The sequence below is a fragment of the Nilaparvata lugens genome, chromosome 10, assembly GCF_014356525.2.
Source record: "Nilaparvata lugens isolate BPH chromosome 10, ASM1435652v1, whole genome shotgun sequence".
NCBI classification, from domain to species: Eukaryota; Metazoa; Arthropoda; class Insecta; order Hemiptera; family Delphacidae; genus Nilaparvata; species Nilaparvata lugens.
Window position 1 is genome coordinate 28982312 of NC_052513.1, and position 18758 is coordinate 29001069.

The 18758-nt window shown below is 36.3% G+C and overlaps 1 protein-coding gene across 1 annotated transcript; it reads left to right on the top strand.

The window, feature by feature from the left end:
• Positions 1-1018: 1018 nt before the first annotated feature.
• Positions 1019-15504, top strand: LOC111064186 (RNA polymerase I-specific transcription initiation factor RRN3). Its single transcript, XM_022351877.2, has 10 exons — positions 1019-1268; positions 2095-2296; positions 4108-4197; positions 4686-4815; positions 5327-5435; positions 6254-6406; positions 7744-8202; positions 9882-10060; positions 12269-12530; positions 15204-15504. The coding sequence occupies exons 2-10, from the start codon at positions 2096-2098 to the stop codon at positions 15373-15375; spliced, it is 1755 nt and encodes a 584-aa protein (XP_022207569.1). The 5' UTR covers positions 1019-1268; position 2095; the 3' UTR covers positions 15376-15504.
• Positions 15505-18758: the final 3254 nt, after the last annotated feature.

Sequence of the window (18758 nt, forward strand, 5' to 3'; positions counted from 1 at the left end):
ATAAAGAAGGCGTGAATAATGAATTGGAAAAATGAAGTAATTTGACTGTAGATGACAGTACATAGCAGGTTCTATGTGACTCAGTAGTTAAAACCCCATGAACATCAACTACTTCATAACACAGTCTTAGAACTGCTCAACAAGGTCACCAATATTATCAACTCTTGAATATATAAGTTTATTGCCCTCAAATATGCCCTCTTCTGGTTCCGCAGGTTTAGGCCATTAAAAAATCATACTCTGGAAAAAAGAGAAGTTACAGATTTTGAGATGATGAGATGAAATGGGCCTACTGCACCTCAATTTCATGAAAATCACCCTGCTGAACCCGTAACATCAGCCTTCAGTATGCTCACCACATGACATTTTCCTGTTCAAGATGAAACCCCAACAGCCTTACAGCAAAAAAGTACCTAGATTGGGAAGCTGACTCACATATCAGGAGATAAGGAAGCTATCACTGCATACCACGCTCTGTTTGCTTCTCACTTGAGATATAGCATCGTGGCCTGGAGATCAGCATCGCAAGTGCCCCTCAACAGGACCACTGGTGATTCAGGAGAAGGCACTAAGAACTATCCTGGGTGTGAGCCAGGTAAAGCATTGCAAGCCACTCTTACAGAGATAAGAGCCGCTGACAGTGCCATTCAAGCATTTAGACAGGAAAGTGATATATGGTATGATACCATTAAATTTACAGTATATTATGAGAGTAAAATACAAGTATCACAGTAAACTATAATCAGTTAACATTATTAAGGATATCAAACTTAATAACATGAATATCATCTATATTAAAGTATAAAAGACAATAATATTGTTCTTAATTAACCATATTATTTTGCTCTGATGGTTGATATGCATTCATCATTAATCGGAGAAGTTGGGCAGCCTTCTACTTTTAAATCGAGCAATTAAAACTCTTGATAACGGTGTATATGTACACTGTGAACAATTTACAAGCATCTCTTTTTCATGACATGCTTGCCAACATAGCAAATCAAATTTCTAGCAGACAGCAACAGTCAACTCAACAGAGAATCAAATCAAAACACACAGTACGGAAAAGAAAACAGATTGGTTAAAATATCACAGCTGAAAAGTCGACGGTGTATCTATCACCGTCAGAGTTTCAGGTCTTTAAAAGAGACATGAGCGAAAAAATTCTTTCTAATCTGAATAATTTTTCAGAAGAAGTTTCACTATATCATACAAGTAGGCATTATAGATACAAAAAGTAAAGTTTTTCTTAGCAATTGTTTCTCAAGGTAAGTACAACATGGCATGCCATGTGGCGATGAATTGAATAGTTTCTAGTGCAATATTTATGTCCTCCAAACATAATATATAACGATTAAAATTAATTTAAATTATTCGTTTTAACTTCATGAAATTTATATAAATTTCAACTAATCTCTTGTTCTCTATTTATTACGATGTTTCTCATTACACAGTATTGCGCATCAAACCTATGACCGGAAACATTACGTCTCTTTATGTAATAAAAACATTATCTGAGCGTTTTAACTTGATTTTGTACTACTCTTTCTTTTAAATATTAAACCTTAAAATATTTACCGTATCTTGAATTGGGTTTTAAAACTGGGTCAATAATGTGAATCCCAAAATAGACTTGACATTTTAAGCATTTTTTGAGGTTATGGCAAGCTGTTAACATGAAACCTTCATGTTTTTTGCTGTTGAGTCTGGAATCCAAGTTTGGTTTTAAGAAAACATTAATTTGAATTCTTACACTTTGTTTAGTATTTTAATTGTTTTTCCTATTTGTAAACGTTTATGAAGATTTGATATGCCTGCAAAAGCGAGTTATAAATCCTTATAATTTGAGTATCGTGGGTGCAAGGCAATAACAATTCGATTAAATGGTAGATATTTGTATTTTTTGGCCAAATCAAGGAAATAAATCTTATCTGAAACAGTTTGATTACTATTTTTTTGGATGCGCCTTATCATTGCTATTAGTCATGGTACCACTTGAGATATCAAGCATTAGTTTCTAATTTATGCAATCGTTCATTTTTAATAAATCTCATTAACATTAATATTCTTTTTCTTAAAAACTCTAAATTTCAGAATGGACAAGATGTCGGTCTACAGCTCTGGACGAAAGTCATTTGTGTCCCACAGATCCAGTCTTGCTAAAGCGAAGAAAGTTGAGAATTTCAAGTTTACCAGTGATTTAAAAAAACTAATTCAAAATTTCGTCAACCAGAAGGAACAGAAACGTTATGAGGAATTGGTCGTGCATATGCGAGATAGTGGACTGGAAATAAAGGTAGCCTAATCTTTTCTGTTTATTCTTTATTGGTAAAACTACTAGTAACTCCAATTGTTTTGGAATGAGTTACTTTAAAGTTAATTTTTGACCCATATTCTTACTTCTTGAGTCAGTAATTTGAGCAAAGGTATTTCAAAAGATAGCACAGTCATGTGTTTCTAACTCTGGCTTTTATTTACTAGAATTTTCATGTTCAATTCAATCAATCGTTGTCTAGCCTTAAGCTGGATAGATTTTGTCAATAATGAAAGCATTAAAACACAGAGTTCATCAAGAATCAAATTAAAAATATGTGAGGATCAATAACTCAAAGAAGCTGGCCACACTTTTGCCATCACCAATAGCATACAATGGCACACAAGTTTCCCACTCCTAACAACCTCTTGAAACCACTCAACCGGAAGTCATCGGGTGCTGAGCTTGAGCGGGTTTTGGAGGCGTCTGCGGAGCATCTTCGATCTGCCACTTCATGGTTCCTGACTAATCGATTCGGGCTGAATGAGGACAAGACCCAAAGGATCATCTGCAGCTTGTCACGAGAACTGTGTGACCCTCAGAATTTAGTAAAGCTGCTAGGTTTTGTCTTGGATTGCAAACTCAGCTGGAACAGTCATTTACAGCAGGTAACCAGCCGACTCTCCCGCATTTTCTTCCTGCTGCTCAAGATGAGGGGCCTGGGGACGGAGAGGTATCTGTTGATGGTGTATCACGCTCTCTTCCATTGCCACATCACTTATGGATTGCTCCTGTGGGGATGCTGATGTCCTGAGGCTGGAAAAGAGGGCTTAAAGAATTATAACAGGCAGCGATCATCTTGCCCACTGCAAGCCCATCTTTGCTCGCCTTGGTGTACTGACTGTCTTCAGCCATTACATCCTACTGTGCTTGGTGTATGTCAAGAAGATACAGCATACTCAAGCTGCCCATAGTGACATCTACCGCCACAACACCAGGCGCAGTGAACTGTTGGATATCCCCGGGAGACGCCTCCACCGATCACAGGACAGTTAAAGGATTTCAGCCCTGAAATTCTACAACAAGCTGTCGAATAGTGTGAAGTAATTGGATGAGGCCGCCTTCAGGAGAACCGTCCGGAAGCTACTGTGTGACAAGGCATATTGCAGTGTAAATTAATTTATGGGTAATAATTTGAATTTTTACTGAGAGCGCGAGCACTGGATCACTGTCATCTGAACTGTTACAGTTTTTGTTGAATGTGTTTTGTACGTGTTTTAATTTTTTGATGCCATCGATCCCACAATGTTGTGGATAATGGATGAAGCAGAAGGTATTATAGGTAGCGGACATTTTGTGGTGGCCTATTGTACACTTTTGAGGCTTAAATTGGGTAGCTGCTATGTGAAAACGACAGTCTGGGGTATGAGTGTTTGATATCAGTGCGCCTCCTGGTATTGTGCTGATGCAATTAACCTCCTGCCTGAAACCTGTGGAGCATCACTTCAGCAGCACCAATGAGCTGTATATGTTTTGGCTGAACACAGTCAGCATTTTAAGTCTTCTAAAGATTGGTCCACAGGGTTCAAGGCGAGGTGCATCACTGATAATGCGAAGAACTTTTTTCTGCAGCGGGAGAATCCTTCCCTTTACCCACATCTCAGTACCATAGTTGATGTGACTATGGTAGTGGCCGTGCTAGGATGTTAGTAGGTACCTGGTGGATAACGTATGTATGTTACTGTTGTTATATTATGCATTTTTTCACCATATTTGCGTGTAAATGATCTTGTAAGATTGAACCATTGCATGTTGAATTACTTACAAGGAATTGCCAAATTTTTATTTTGCAGGACAAAGATTTGATAATGCTATTGAAAGAAGCAAGGTCGTGCATTTCTCTGCTTGACAGGAATTGTCATTTGTTCGTGAAAGTTCTTTTGGTAAGTCGAAGTTTGTTGCAATTCTTTCAACTTATTCTACAAAAAGATGAATTCTTTTAGATTATTCTCTCACTATTATAGTTAATATTAATAATTTATTGGTTTACAAATTATTCCAAAACATGACTTTGTCACAAATTTTGTATTAAAATAATCTCGACCTTTAATAATTATTATGACATGTAACGATCGGCAAAGAAATGTTTTCACGTCCCTTCAAGTATCACATTATTTGTCTCTTCTATAATAATTTAATATAATGTCATTTTTTTATATATTGATAAACTGGATTGATTTCTTTGATTCTGTTTACGTTTAATTTTGAGGCTAAATGTTTGAGATTTTGGTGAAATTGAATATGGTTGTGACTACTTACTTATTACTCACTTTGTATCTTCTCAAGTATGGAATCTCAGATTACACATTTTGGTTATGAATATTGTTTCGAATCCCAAACATTCAATAAAAATGTTTTCTTCTGTTTCAAGATCCAAAAATGGCCTTTTCGAGGTGTTGAGCTTGTAGAGGAATATCAAGGTTTCTTGCTGGAGCTTTGCTCAGCTCACAGCTTCTACACAGAATTGGCAATCAATCAGCTTACAAAGTTGTTTTTACCTGGTAAATATTAAGAACAGTTCTAACATATGCATGTGTCTTTTAAAGTACTTTTTGATTGTAGAACAATAGTTACTGGACATGACAGTACTGAATGAGATTAATTATTTTTGAAAGTTCTAAATGTGTATGGTTTGGAAATGGTTTTTAGAACAAGAATCCAACAGTTTTTAAGGCCAGCTCCTGTAAAAAAACAATCATTTATGTTTTATCTGCAATTTGTGATATTTCTGCTCTACTCATTCAAATTATGTTTTACTATTGACTTTTGATGTTTATCATTCTTTATTCCGTCTAGTCGGTAAAATGCATTCACGTACAGATATGAGCCTAGCAAGCCAAGCTCACCTTGTATCCCCCACTAAGAAACAAGCTAAACCCACTACCAGTGATCCCCAAAAGTAAAATGGCATCCTCACAGAGAACTATCAAACTATCATTAGATTGCATGTTGGTTGATCATTCTAGTTCTACTTTTAGTATTTAAATTAATAAAGTTTATCTTAACTTGTAGATGCGGTAGAGGATCCAGAATGGATAAATGGACAGCCTACTGAAGAAGATAGATTGGCTTTCAGTAGGGTGCATGATGTACTGAAGATTCTTCTCCGTGTTATACCGATGTAAGTTTTTGTGTAGTGAAGGCGAAGTGGTCAATATCCATATTGAATGAAAACAACTTGTCAACACCACTCATTTATTAAAATAATTTGATAAACTAGTTTCGGTTGATACAACATTATCAATCTCCAGTAAACTCTAGAGTCTAGTTTCAACCGATTAGTGGCAATTTTTAATAAATCGTAATAAATTACTGGTTTTGAAAATATCAATTCTTTTGCATCCATGTAAGATCATGCAAAAATATAAATCGTCAGGAAAAACTAAGTAAGCCTAATACAGTCGTTTTTACCTTATTTTGCGGGTGAATTACTTTGATTGTGTAACTTATATTAATACAAATCGTAATTAAACCTAACTAATTACTAGATCATTTAAATGGAAAGATACTTCTATATTCATGAACTTTGGTTCTTCCATAATACTTTAAATCCATATTTTTAATTATTTTTTGAATTGGACTCGTAACCCATTTTTTAAACAATGTAACAATTTATAAACATTAAGAAAAACATTTTTGTGCAGCGCTCAAAATCATAATTCTCTCCGAATGATAGTAATATGATTTTGGATTTTATGGATTTATAAATTGAAGAATAATATCATGATGAATTGAATTATATTCAAGTTTTTATCTGAAAGGAGTTTTTTTTGCATTATACAAAGTATAATACACTGAAGCATCCTTAAATTAAATTCTTTACTCTGATAATGTGTCTGAATACTTTGTGTAACCAATGGAGCATTGAACAGGAGATTAATCTTATGTAGTCGATACTCTGCTATTTGTAGCATTGAAAAGGGGTTTATTCTATTGCAGGTCATCTGAGTTGTTCTTTTCATCGCTTACCAAAAACTTTCCTTACCATGGCAACGGTGCTCATGTCCACGAGTGCTACGTCTACAATCTACTCACAATACTCCAGTATCAGTCCAGTATGCGCAGGGATATTCTCAATCTCATCATTTCTCGGTAAGTTTTCAACTCTATCACTAGAATAATTTTTCTGCAGAAGAGCTCAAAGTTCCGATAAAATTGAAATCAACTCGAAATATCAGTTGTGATATTCGTTCAAATTCTGATTAATTAAAATTGAGTTTATTCATGTGCTGGTTGTTTAATTTATTGTCGTGGTTCTTGTAATTGCATGATTGAACATTAGTTTTATCTTTTATATTCAAATTATTGCACGTCAAGGTACATACTTGGATATACATTAGATATATTTTTACTTTCTTGTTCTGCTACCAAAGTTGTTCCAAGTATTGCTTTTCGAATAACGTGATCAATATTCGAATTGAATAGTCATGCAATCAGTCACGATTCCTTCCATCCAATCCCTTTATTACACATATCATTTCTGTCTTACATCGAATTTTTATATCTATGAATATTTAATTTAATCATTCATTTATAAACGCACAAATATACAATAATTTGGAGAGGACTGTCTAAAACGATCTCCCGAATTTCGATCAATATTTTTCAAAAAATAGTGTTGTATTCACCATAGATTCATATTAAATCAAATCAATTTCATTGTACAAAAAGCACTATACATAATCAATGATGGAATACAGAGTTTGGAAAAGTGTAGTAGGTCTAAATTGAATATTACAACCTCGAGCTACACGACGGCAAAAGTAAACTTGTACGTTGACGTGAAGTTCCATTATTTCAACTTATTCATGTATGATGATTAGACAAACATCCAATGAAAGCTATATAAATAGAACTAAGGAAGTCTGCATCTGCAAATATTGACATATTGACCGAAGAATTAAATAGAAGAAGTTGGTTAACTGCAATTTATATTTGTTTAATCGACAGAGGCTGGATCAAACCGCACTCTGGCTTGTAGACTGTATCAATTACAAGCGATAACATTTTCGGGCTATCTGGCATCGGGTAGCAAGGTAAATTTGAATGGCCAAGTACACAATAACATAGGCCTACCTTCATGTCCAAGTCCTCCTTGCTTCCAGGATCCGGGGACCAGATCACGATTTGAGACGAGAAGAGACTTGCAATAAATCAATAGATCACTTGCAATAAATCGACATTACGAAAACTGAGCCGTTCGATTGAGCTAGCAGTCGGCAACTGGAGCAATTATGCTATGCGCATCAGCCTTCTATTGCCCCCTCCACCACACAAATGCCAGACAACAAGGGAAACATTGATATAGGATTGAGCTTGCCAATAAATGCACTAATATATTAAATCACGTCCGAACACTATTAAATCTTGCATCTTCAACTTATTCACTTGTAAGTTTTCATTGAATGCTCTGTTGTACTTTATTGCAGACTTGTAACCCTGGACACCCACGCTCCCAAACGTGAAATCGAGGAAATGGAAGCGCGTAACAAAATGGAAGAAGACATGTTTGCAATGGACGACGCCGAAGCCATCAAGTCGAGCAAACACGAGCTGGCGCACACCCTGGACGTCTGCATGGAAATGCTGTTCCGCTTCTTCGAGAACGAACTACATGACAGCAACAAGGTGCTCATTTGGGACAAAGCGAAAGCTGCCTACCTCGATCTCATCAACATTTTCGACTCTGTGATCCTGCCGACGTTTGCCTTAAATCATGTACAGTTCTTACTATTTAGGTTCGTCAGTATGAAGTCGACTCTGTACAATTTGTTTCTGCAGCACTTGTGGAAGAAGGTGCTCAACGTGAACACGTCTGTTGTGATACGGCAGTCTGCTGTGGCCTATATGGCCAGTCTGCTCTCCAGGACCACCTACATACCTCTCGTGTGAGTCAACCACACACATTCTTTACTTTTTAAAAACCTTACACTGTATGGTGTGTTATATTTGTAGAATTATATAGGAGGATAAAGTGGGTGAGAGGGCCGGCTCACTACCTCCGTAACCTCTTTACGGAGGTAGTGGCCGGCTGCGCCCTATCTTTGCCCTACAGGTTGATTTATAGGCAGTTTATTTAGATCTCTCTATAGATAGATATATCTATTTATGTGCTATAGTGAGGTCCACGTTATAATGGCAGTGTAGGATTGACAATACTGTTGTTGTCCTTTTGTATCATACAACAAAACAGATAGCGTTATCTCTCTCTAGGTTTGCGATGTTGTCTGTTTTCCAGAATATTTTATTTTTACTTTTGACAGTGACTGTACAAAAGTAGAGAAAGAATTCTCAACCGCCATTTTTTTTCTTCATTCTATCAAAATACTTTAGTACACAAGTGGTATAATTGATTTAAAATGTATTTTTGAAACAATTAAATAATTTTCAGACATTACCGTTTGAGAAACACAAATTTAAATACCTGAAATGACATTTTAAAAGTTGATAACTAACCATCCTAGACTTCATCCATGCTTCAGTTAGCCTGCAAGTATAGGTTAGACCTACACGTACCGGTATAAATAATATTGAAAGGTTATTTCAGAACTATTTCCATTGAAATTACTTATTTTTAATAGGATTTCTATTTTTCTCTTATTTTCAAAAGAAATTGGAATAGAATACCTACCAAATAACTTAACTTCTGTTGTTTTGGAATTCAGATTGGTGTATCACAGCTTTTTAAAATAGCCGCCATTTCAGGTTTGTATAGAAATAAAATCTGATCTCAGTTATGGAAGCAAATTTTTGAATCAAATTATGAAAATATATATATTCTTGATTGGTTTGACATTAAATTGATTATTTTATCAAGGAAATTATAATTATTATTGGATCAAATTTAATGGGATGAATTGAGTAACAGCTGTGTACACTCAGTGGCAAAATGGAGAGACTTGGCAACGTTTTTCTCCTATCTTTCTCCACTGTCATTATAACGTGGACCTCACTATAGAATACCTAGACTAGAGTCATTATTATGCCCTTAATAAAGGCAAATATTCTATTCTATCTATCTACCTATTACTCAGTTGGTCATATTGTTACTTCATAATATGAATACTACACATAATGTAGTGTTGAATGATTCATTCATTGGCATTTAATCTATACTATCTTTTAAATTTTGTCTAATTTTTTTGTGACGTTTTGGTTTTACGAGTATTTATTGATTCTGAAAATATATTTCCCAAATTTGAGATGAAATTTAGCGGTCTTTCATTAAACTACATTCTGCTGCAATTAAAAGCTTCCCAATCCCAATGTTTCGTTTTATGATGTTCTTTATTGGTAGCCAACCAACCAAGTTTTCAAGGATTTATACACAGTGAACTTCAAATATGAAATATTTTCCATCAGTATAGAATAAATTGTTCGTTTAAATTTGTGGTGTATTAACGTCAAGTACTCTTTAGTTGAAAATGTCTACTTTCAATATTCATTCATGCAATGAACAAATCAATGATTGGAGAGAATAACCAGCTTATCCAATACAGTATTGTGAGTTGAAATTAAATTTACAATCAAAACATTTTCTCAATCTTCAAATCTTCTTCTTTTGCAGAACCCTGAAAGAGGTGTTGTCAAATTTCGCCTCGTGGATCCACGGTTACATTTCGGCCGAAGATTCGCAGGAGAACTGCAACCAAAGTAAACGTGTGCATTGTGTTTTCTACAGTATTTGTCAGGCTTTATTCTATGTGATAGCATTCAGGCATCGTGATTTTGCGCAGACCAAGAAAGGTAAATTAATTCAATTTGTCTCGTTAAGCTATAGTGAGATCCACGTTATAATGGCAGTGGATAAAAATAGAAGAATAGCGATGCCGATTCTCTGCATTAATTAATTATATTTCTACACTGTCAAAAACATAATTTGCATCGTTGTGGACCTAGAAAAGGACAGTACCACCGGCTTTGTCGAATGACAGAAAAGGTTAGCATAACCAAAGTTGATCACATACTGTCATTATAACGTGGACCTCACTATAGTGTAATCAATAACTAGAATAGCCTACTTCACTCGAATATTCCTGGTTATAATTACATTATTATTAAACGTTGAACATTTCTGAGTTTTTACAATTTGAAAAACATTCAGAGTACAATGGTGAAACAACCGCTCATACTTTCTTGTTATTTTGATAGATTAAGAAAGTAAAATCTCCAAATATTCACATTGAATGTTATTCTACTAGATTTACTTGTATATAAGATAAAACGTATGATTTGTTGTAAATGGACAACAATTCAAATTTTGACTGACGTCTGCTTATTCCTAGCGCAATATTTGTTTATTTATGAAGACAACTGGTAACCCCATTTCGTCTCCCTCACAAATATTAATTTTTTGATACACAGAACACAATTCATTAAAATGATTGGGGAAGGACCTACATATTGATGACAGGCTTGAAAGGAGGAAGCTGTTTGAATTAGTGTAGTGCTTGTTCAGTGTGAATGTAAAGCAGAGCAGTCATTCAGTAAAGTCTAGCTTTTATTGCAGTCAATAAGTGTGCACACTGTATACTATTTAATAACAGCAGTAAGATATTCCCACTTTACCGGACATGTTCACTGATGTGTGGGAATCCGCGTTGAGGCTGCACCTACATTGCAGCCGATTTCTTCGTCCATGGTTTTTTTATAGGATTGATATAGGGAGTCGGTCGGAGACTAACGGACGGAAGAAGTCGGGAGAAAAAACACCAGTTTGATCATATTTATAGTGTGGTCCACGTAATTATGGCAGTGGAGAAATAAATATGAGAACAGCGTTGCCATTTCTCAGCCTTGTCACTGCCTTCTATAGAAGGTATTTCTGATGTAAGACTGGCATCTAACGGTAGGACATGCATACCCTCTCTGAGAATGGACTTCTTAAGGTCCATACTTCACCGTTTCATGTAAAAATATTACAGTACTACCTTAACTTTCGCATATTTCATCATTTTTCTTGCTTAATATTATTGTAGAATTCTTTAGTTTAATACGATTCACCATGTTATTTTCATGATACTGTTATTCATTTTAACGCTAGAACGTAAGTTGAATTTTGTATTGTTAAACACATGAATAAAGGAATCTGAATCTGAATGCATGATACACATGTCATCATACATTGTTGTCTTCACAGCGATAGGCTTCGAGTAAAAATTTTGAGTTGGGTTTTATTTGTTGTTTAATTCATGTTAGAAGACTATCCCTGATGACAAAAATGCATGATTTACATGTGTGTTCATGTATGTTAGTGGCCATCATATCATAATATATTTGATTCTTGTTAAAGATTAACTATGATTAAATATGAATAAATCATATTTATTCCCCAAGAATCATATATTTTTCAATGATTCGATAATAAATTTTCATAATTGAGATTGAATATTTCGGTAACTAATTACCGTAATTTTTACATTGTTAAGAAACGATCTGGGAACTTTGCGGAGCTAGAAAATAATAGTGCTATATGCTTTGCCAATGCTTTAGCAACACCAATGTTAATTAAATACTGCCATTATAACGTGGACCTCACTATAGTGCAGAGCTCTTATTGTATTATTCTGCTTCATTATGTTGATCTTCTCTCTTTATTTGTTTTGTGTTGTTTCTTTGCATTAGTATGACAACTAGTTAGATCTTAAACCTCGCTCTAATATTATAAACATAGCTCTCGCCAGTCGGTCGGATGCTGAAGAAGTTGGTTTCAATGTAAGTCTAGCCTTACTCTAAATTTGATATGTTAGGATAGAACTAACTTACTTCTCAATATCTAGACTAAATAGCAATACTACTATTGAAAAGAAAAAAGTTATTAGTGGCTTGAACCTGACAGTGCTTTTGTTGCAGATTTGATGTTCCTTCAGGGTCTGAACCTGTCGAAAATAGCCACGTGCAAGCTGAACCCTCAATGATTGAATAAGCTTAAACCTCATAATGCTTCTGTTGCAGATTTGATGTTCCTTCAGGGTCTGAACCTGTCGAAAATAGCCACGTGCAAGCTGAACCCTCTGCGCGTGTGCCTGCCACAGGTGGTCAGCAACTTTGCGTCGATCACGCGCACCTACCAGCTGGCCTACTGCTACTCGATCATCGAGCACAATTCGCGCAACTCGATTCCCGTCGTCGAGAGGGACGAGGCAGGACTCACCACCCAGCTTGACGAGGTCTACCTCGACATGTTCTTCCCTTTCGATCCCTATCTATTGCCCAGGTAATTGCAAAACTGCTCTCCATTCTCTTATTACAACGCTTACACCGGTTGCACAAAAGCCTGTCGACTTTCAAACCCGATTAAATGCCACGTGAGAAAAACCTTCTCTGATGGGTTCTCGTGGAATTCAATCATGATTACAATTCAACAGGCTTTTGTGAAACCGGGCCTTAATCTTTCAGTTATAATTGAGTTTAATCATATAAGGTAGAAATTCCCATAGAATGGAACCCCTGTCTTGATTGATATTGCCCTCAATACTGAGGCTGGTCACACACCGATTAGTCAAGACAAGACTAGTCACGTTTAGTCACAATACTTCACATAGTTGCTTATGGATTCATGTCTAATTGCAATGACTAATCAGTGTGTGTTGCGTCATAAGTAGCAATGTGAAGTATTGTGACTAAACGTCACTAGTCTTGTCTTGACTAATCGGTGTGTGACCAGCCTTAAACCTAGCGCCGCAGTGCAGGATGGTTTCTCACAGCTTGGCGATGTTGTCATTTGAGATGGGTGTCTGGCTTAGAAGTGTTTCGACCGCATTGCAGGATGACTGTTAACAGTTGCCGGAAGATCAAGAGCTGGGTTTTTTCGTTATTTTTCGTGATAGAGAAATTCTGATTGCAGATTCGTTCTCAGCGACCCCAAGTTTAGCCTGATGGCTCAGAATGTCAACAATATTTTTAAATAATTAAAAATCATCATGAAAAGTCATTAATATGGTAGTACACCACGTTTCTGGAAACGTTTTACTGGTGACTGCAGTTATTATTGACACACAAAAATCAAAATAATCGTGAGAAAGAAAACTGCTGATGAACGCGAATAAGACCGTCACTCCATTGTTCTATTGTCTCGGCTGCTTGGCTGACCTGGCTGGAGGGATCAAATAACCGACTGGATTGATCTTTCGTCTGTCCGCTAGGCGGAACTAAGCCGACCATTGCTGGGTGGAAGATGTTACTGCGGCCGCTCGCATTCCCACCATCGCTGCTATTATTTGCTGTCTCAGCGACTAGTCAGAGTCAGACAAGCATCCAGCCTGCACTGCGGAGCTAGGTTAATAGTGCTGTGCTGTGTATAGTTACTGGATGTCTGCAGCAAACTAAGACTGCATGGATCCCTGTACTTAGCAATTTCACTTAGCAGAGATACTTAGAGCCATATGCTAACACTACGTTCAACGCTAAACCACGTTTGCTTGTGAATATCGTTGCATTTATTATAATGTGTTTCATACGGGGTTCAAACGAACAGCTGGCATTTCTCCGTTTAAACCGAGTATCTACATACGGGCCCATATGCAGATCCTCCGTTAAAACAAAGAAATGTCTGCTGTTCGTTGTTTAAACCCCAAATGAAAGACATTATGATAAATACAACTACATCTACATGTAAACGTGATCTAGTGTCAAACGTAGATGTTGCATATGACCCTTAGAATCTCTCTCCCATGTTTCAGAAGGCAGGAATTCGTTATAAAAGAGTTGAGAATGAAACATAACATATATCGGATCTTTCAGCTCATGACACTAATGATTCATGGAACAACAGTTCTTGACGAAATACTTCTGGCATGTGCTCCCTCTAAGAATCAAGTCGATAAAATCAGCTTGGCCCTTGAGGCGGATTCCCACTTATCAGTGTCAGTGACCTGCACAGTGAAAATATTATTTTTTCCATGAGTTATAATGGTGCTATCCCTACTAAGCACGGCCGAGCGAGTATGAATAGTCCTATTAGAACTTATAGGAATAATATTTTCCCCATAGCGGGCACGTTCACTGATACTGATATGTGGGAATCCGCCTTTAACCTCTATAACCTGATTATCACCAAATAGCCAGCGAACAATGTGATCAATAGCCTGACATCAGTGAAAAATAGAAGATAGTTACTGATCCCATTTTGTGTGGATGGTTTCGATCTGCCATGTCACCTTTGGGTACAGCTGAATGGGTTCAGGGAAAATGCCAAAGAAGCATGCACCACTGATGGTGCTTTGCATATTCTGCTCTCTGTGAATGTGGCAAGGTTCAAACTGCGAGCCACTTCCTCGAGTCGTGCCCATTATCTAGATGTAGATTGAGGCTACAATGATTCAGCTGTGGACGATGCTCTTGAGTGCCAAACTTACTATTTTTTAAATTATTATTAATGCATTTTATTGTGTGTCAATTTACGTGTATAAGGATAAAATAATCATAAGGCTTCCAGATAATCATTCTTTTTTCAAATTGTTAGTGAAAGTAATTTTTTAAATTAGCAATTCAATTTATTTTTCACGTTACCATTATGTTTTGTCTATTCTTCACCAGTATGACATATCTTTGCTTGATAATAAAACTATATGCTTATACTTGAACTACTTGAAATCACTTTGCTTATATTTAAATAAAAACAATATAGAAAAACTTTTAGTATCCTTTTATTAAAAACTTTTAAATATTTTAACGACTAGTTTCGACCATAGGTCAAACGGCACAGATTAATGCACAACGGCATAGATTGGGCCGTCTGCCAACATTCGTTCAAGGGCAACGACCCCTCCCGTCACCGAGTACTAGCGGTTCGAAAACATGCGTTTCCTCTGCACCACCTTGTATATTATTTATAGTCACTTATTTGGTAGTACAGTATTCTTACTATCAATTGATGGCTCTTTTTCAGATCGAAGAAGTACATAGATCCACTGTACAGAGCGTACGACGGGCCTTCAGCCGAAGAGGTGTCCTACAGTCGGCACAAGGACGACGATGACGACTTCCTGATGGAGTGCTCCTCCCCTTCGACCACAATGCCCTCATTCAGCTACGGCACATCACCTGGATTTCATCTTTAATATGTTTGTCTCGAGCAAACCAGACGAATTCGTTATTTATTCTGTGTTAAATTGTTTATAAGTTGATAATATTTGTTCAATATAAGTTAATTGATCATTAAATTTGAATAAATGTATTTTAAATTGAAATTAAATGTCTTATAATTGAATTACATTTAATAATCCTTAGTTTGATAATTATTAGATATTGAAATATTTTTGCAAAACTTATGACAACCATTAAGGTCATTTTGGGCGACGATTTGTGCCAATATAAGACTGGCCACTAACGGTAGAACATGCATGATGCACATGTCATAAATTGTTGTCATCACAGCGAAAGGTTTCGAGCAAATTTTGATTTTATATTGAGATCTAATATGTTCAAGGTTGGAGGGTTATAAATATTGAAATAGGGCGACTACCAAAAAATAAGTCACAATCTGGACCACCTTTATCTGCTAGAGTTCAATGTATTTCTACATGAATTTTAGTGTGATCTCTGTGAATAATGATAATTGTGATATTAGTTATACTTATATTGATATTCTATCTGCATCTAGGTTGAAACTTCAGACCAATAAACATCCTTTTGTATGGTGTGTGGTTGGAACGGACGTTATTTGTAGGATTGTTACAAGACTTGATGGTTGCAAAGAAGAGGATATTTTTGCATTGTTTTAAGGAAAATTATATTCGCTATCATATGACCTTTAACATCTATATATATAAAAATGTTATGTTGGTTTGTGTGTAATGCAAAAACTCCAAAAGTACTGGACCGATTGAGTTGAAATTTTAACATGATATAAAATTCGCATCAAGGATGGTTTTTATCTACTTTTTACAATTTTCAGGGGCGCTACGCTCGCCCGAAAATTTTTAACTTTTTTGTTTATGGATTTTTCCGATTTTTGACTTCATATTCGGGGTCAGCTCGCGAAAATAAGTCGATTAAAAAAAAAAAAATTGACTGGGCTCGCAGGGTGGCCCGGGGGGAGGGGGTGAAACTTTGACCATTTTTGGCCAGATTTGAGCTGAGCGCTGCTGCAATCAAAGTGCAAAATCTGACCGCTAGATAGCGCGCATGTTTCAAAACGCAGCTTCAACAGGTTCGTGAGATATAGAGTACCGGTAAACTACACTCTTGATTACCGTATGTTTTCCGGTACAATTATTGGATTTCAATTACTTTCGCAATTCAGAACAAAGAAAGCATACCGATGCTTTTTTTTCGATAATAAATTCGTGTTTCAGTGCAAATAATCGTGTTATACAATAATATTTTTACATATATATTTACAATAATATATTACACATAACACAGATGTTCATAATTTATTTAACAAGCATAATATTTGTGGTTTCCCAACACATATTTTATATATAGTGGGGGCCACAGAAGAAAAAAAATAAACATTCAATCACAATGTGCCACTGCGAAGCGTGGCAGGGTACAGCTAGTTTCTTATAAATTGGGCTCTTAGAGAAGGTGTGTATCCAGATTGCTTGAAAGTCACTGTGACAGTACAAGTATATAAAAAAGTCGTTAAGACCAACTTTAATAATAATGGGCCAATTTCTCTGGTACTTGTCATACTCAAGATAATGGAAAACGCAAACAAAATTCATGCCAACGAAAAAGATGCATGTGTATACCGGAATAAAATTACGCAATTAACTGCCTGTGAGTATTCCCGTATTAAAGAATAAAGATTACAAATCGTTCACGTACAAAATCACTGAAATATTGAGATGTTGGCAAGTGAATTCTCATTTTAATGTTGTTTGAATGTCAAACATTGGAATTGTATACGGTACCGTATATACTGACTGTGTAGAAAACTACCTATATGTAAATAATGAACATTACTGCTATAACTATTCATATAAAGGCACAGACATTCGCGGATCAACTTGTAAACGTTTTCCAGCCAATCAACTCAGGCGAAGAGGAAACTTTAGAAGCGGATGAGAATATCTTACAGCCGAATCAAGAAATAACGCGTGTCACAGTAGAAGTGAAAAGAGAAATAAGAAATCTGAATAGCAAAAAAAACCCTGGATTTGACATGATAACCGGCTCAGTCCTCAAACACCTACCAAGGAAAGCAATAGTGAAATTAACAAACATTTTGAATGCTTATTTCAGACTAAAATTCGTACCAGGAATATGGAAAGTAGCAGAGGTTATAATGCTACTGAAGCCAAGTAAAGAGCCACATGAAGTATCATCATATAGGCCAATATCATTGTTACCGGTCCTAACCAAGTTGTTTGAAAGGATTTTACTTAGTAGGCTAAAACCAATAATTGAGAGACAGCACATAATTCCAAATCACCAATTTGGCTTCAGAGTGAAACACTCAACAATAGATCAAGTGCATCGGATTATAAATGTAATAGAGAAGTGCTTAGAAGAGAAAAAAGTTTGTTCAGCAGCTTTCCTTTATATAGGGCAAGCTTTTGATAAAGTATGGCATGAAGGTCTCATTTTCAAGCTCAAAAAAGTGCTACCAAAGCAATATACAGATATATTACAATCCTATCTCACTGACAGATACTTTAGGGTCAGGCATGAAAGTTCATATTCTGATTTGAAGGAAATTAAAGCTGGAGTTCCTCAAGGCAGTGTTCTGGGACCAGTTCTTTACCTACTCTATACCAGCGATATTCCCAGCCTTGATGAAAATACTACAGCAACATTTGCAGACGACACAGCCATATTATCAGTAGACAGTACCTAATATTCATATTGCAACAGAGAAACTACAGAGATCCATCAACAAAATTCAAGATTGGACTAGAAAGTGGAGAATGAAATTGAATGAAACAAAATCTATTCACATCAATTTTACCAATAAGAAGGACTTGCCCATACCAATAACTATCAACAACCAAGTTGTACCATATGCTAATGATGCCAAGTATCTAGGTATGACCTTGGACGCAAAGCTTCGCTGGAAGGCCCATGTCAAGAAAAAGAGAGAAGAGCTTGGAATCAAATATAAGAAGCTGTATTGGCTGATCGAAAGAAACTCCATCCTTTCAATCCGAAACAAAGTACTTCTGTACAAACAGATATTAAAGCCAGTATGGACTTATGGTATACAACTTTGGGGGTGTACCAAAGACAGCAACATCAATATCATAAAACGTTTTCAAAACAAAGTGCTAAGGAACATTGTGGATGCTCCTTGGTATGTCAGGAACAGCGATCTTCATAGAGACCTGCACGTCGACCTGGTGTCCACCGAGATCCAGAGGCATGCGGAGAGGCACGAGGGGCGACTGCACCAACATGACAACGTCGAGGCGATCCAGCTGCTAGACAATGGAGGGTTGGTGCGGAGGCTCAAAAGGAGGAAACCGTTTGAACTAGTGTAGTGCTTGTTCAGCTTGTG

What these genes read in the sequence shown, in the direction of transcription:
- LOC111064186 (XM_022351877.2), top strand. Translation starts at nt 2,096, where the DNA reads ATGGACAAGATGTCGGTCTACAGCTCTGGACGAAAGTCATTTGTGTCC. An exon ending in CTCAATCTCATCATTTCTCG is followed by an intron (nt 6,407 to 7,743) that starts GTAAGTTTTCAA and finishes ACTTTATTGCAG; the next exon opens with ACTTGTAACCCTGGACACCC. An exon ending in TTTTGCGCAGACCAAGAAAG is followed by an intron (nt 10,061 to 12,268) that starts GTAAATTAATTC and finishes CTTCTGTTGCAG; the next exon opens with ATTTGATGTTCCTTCAGGGT.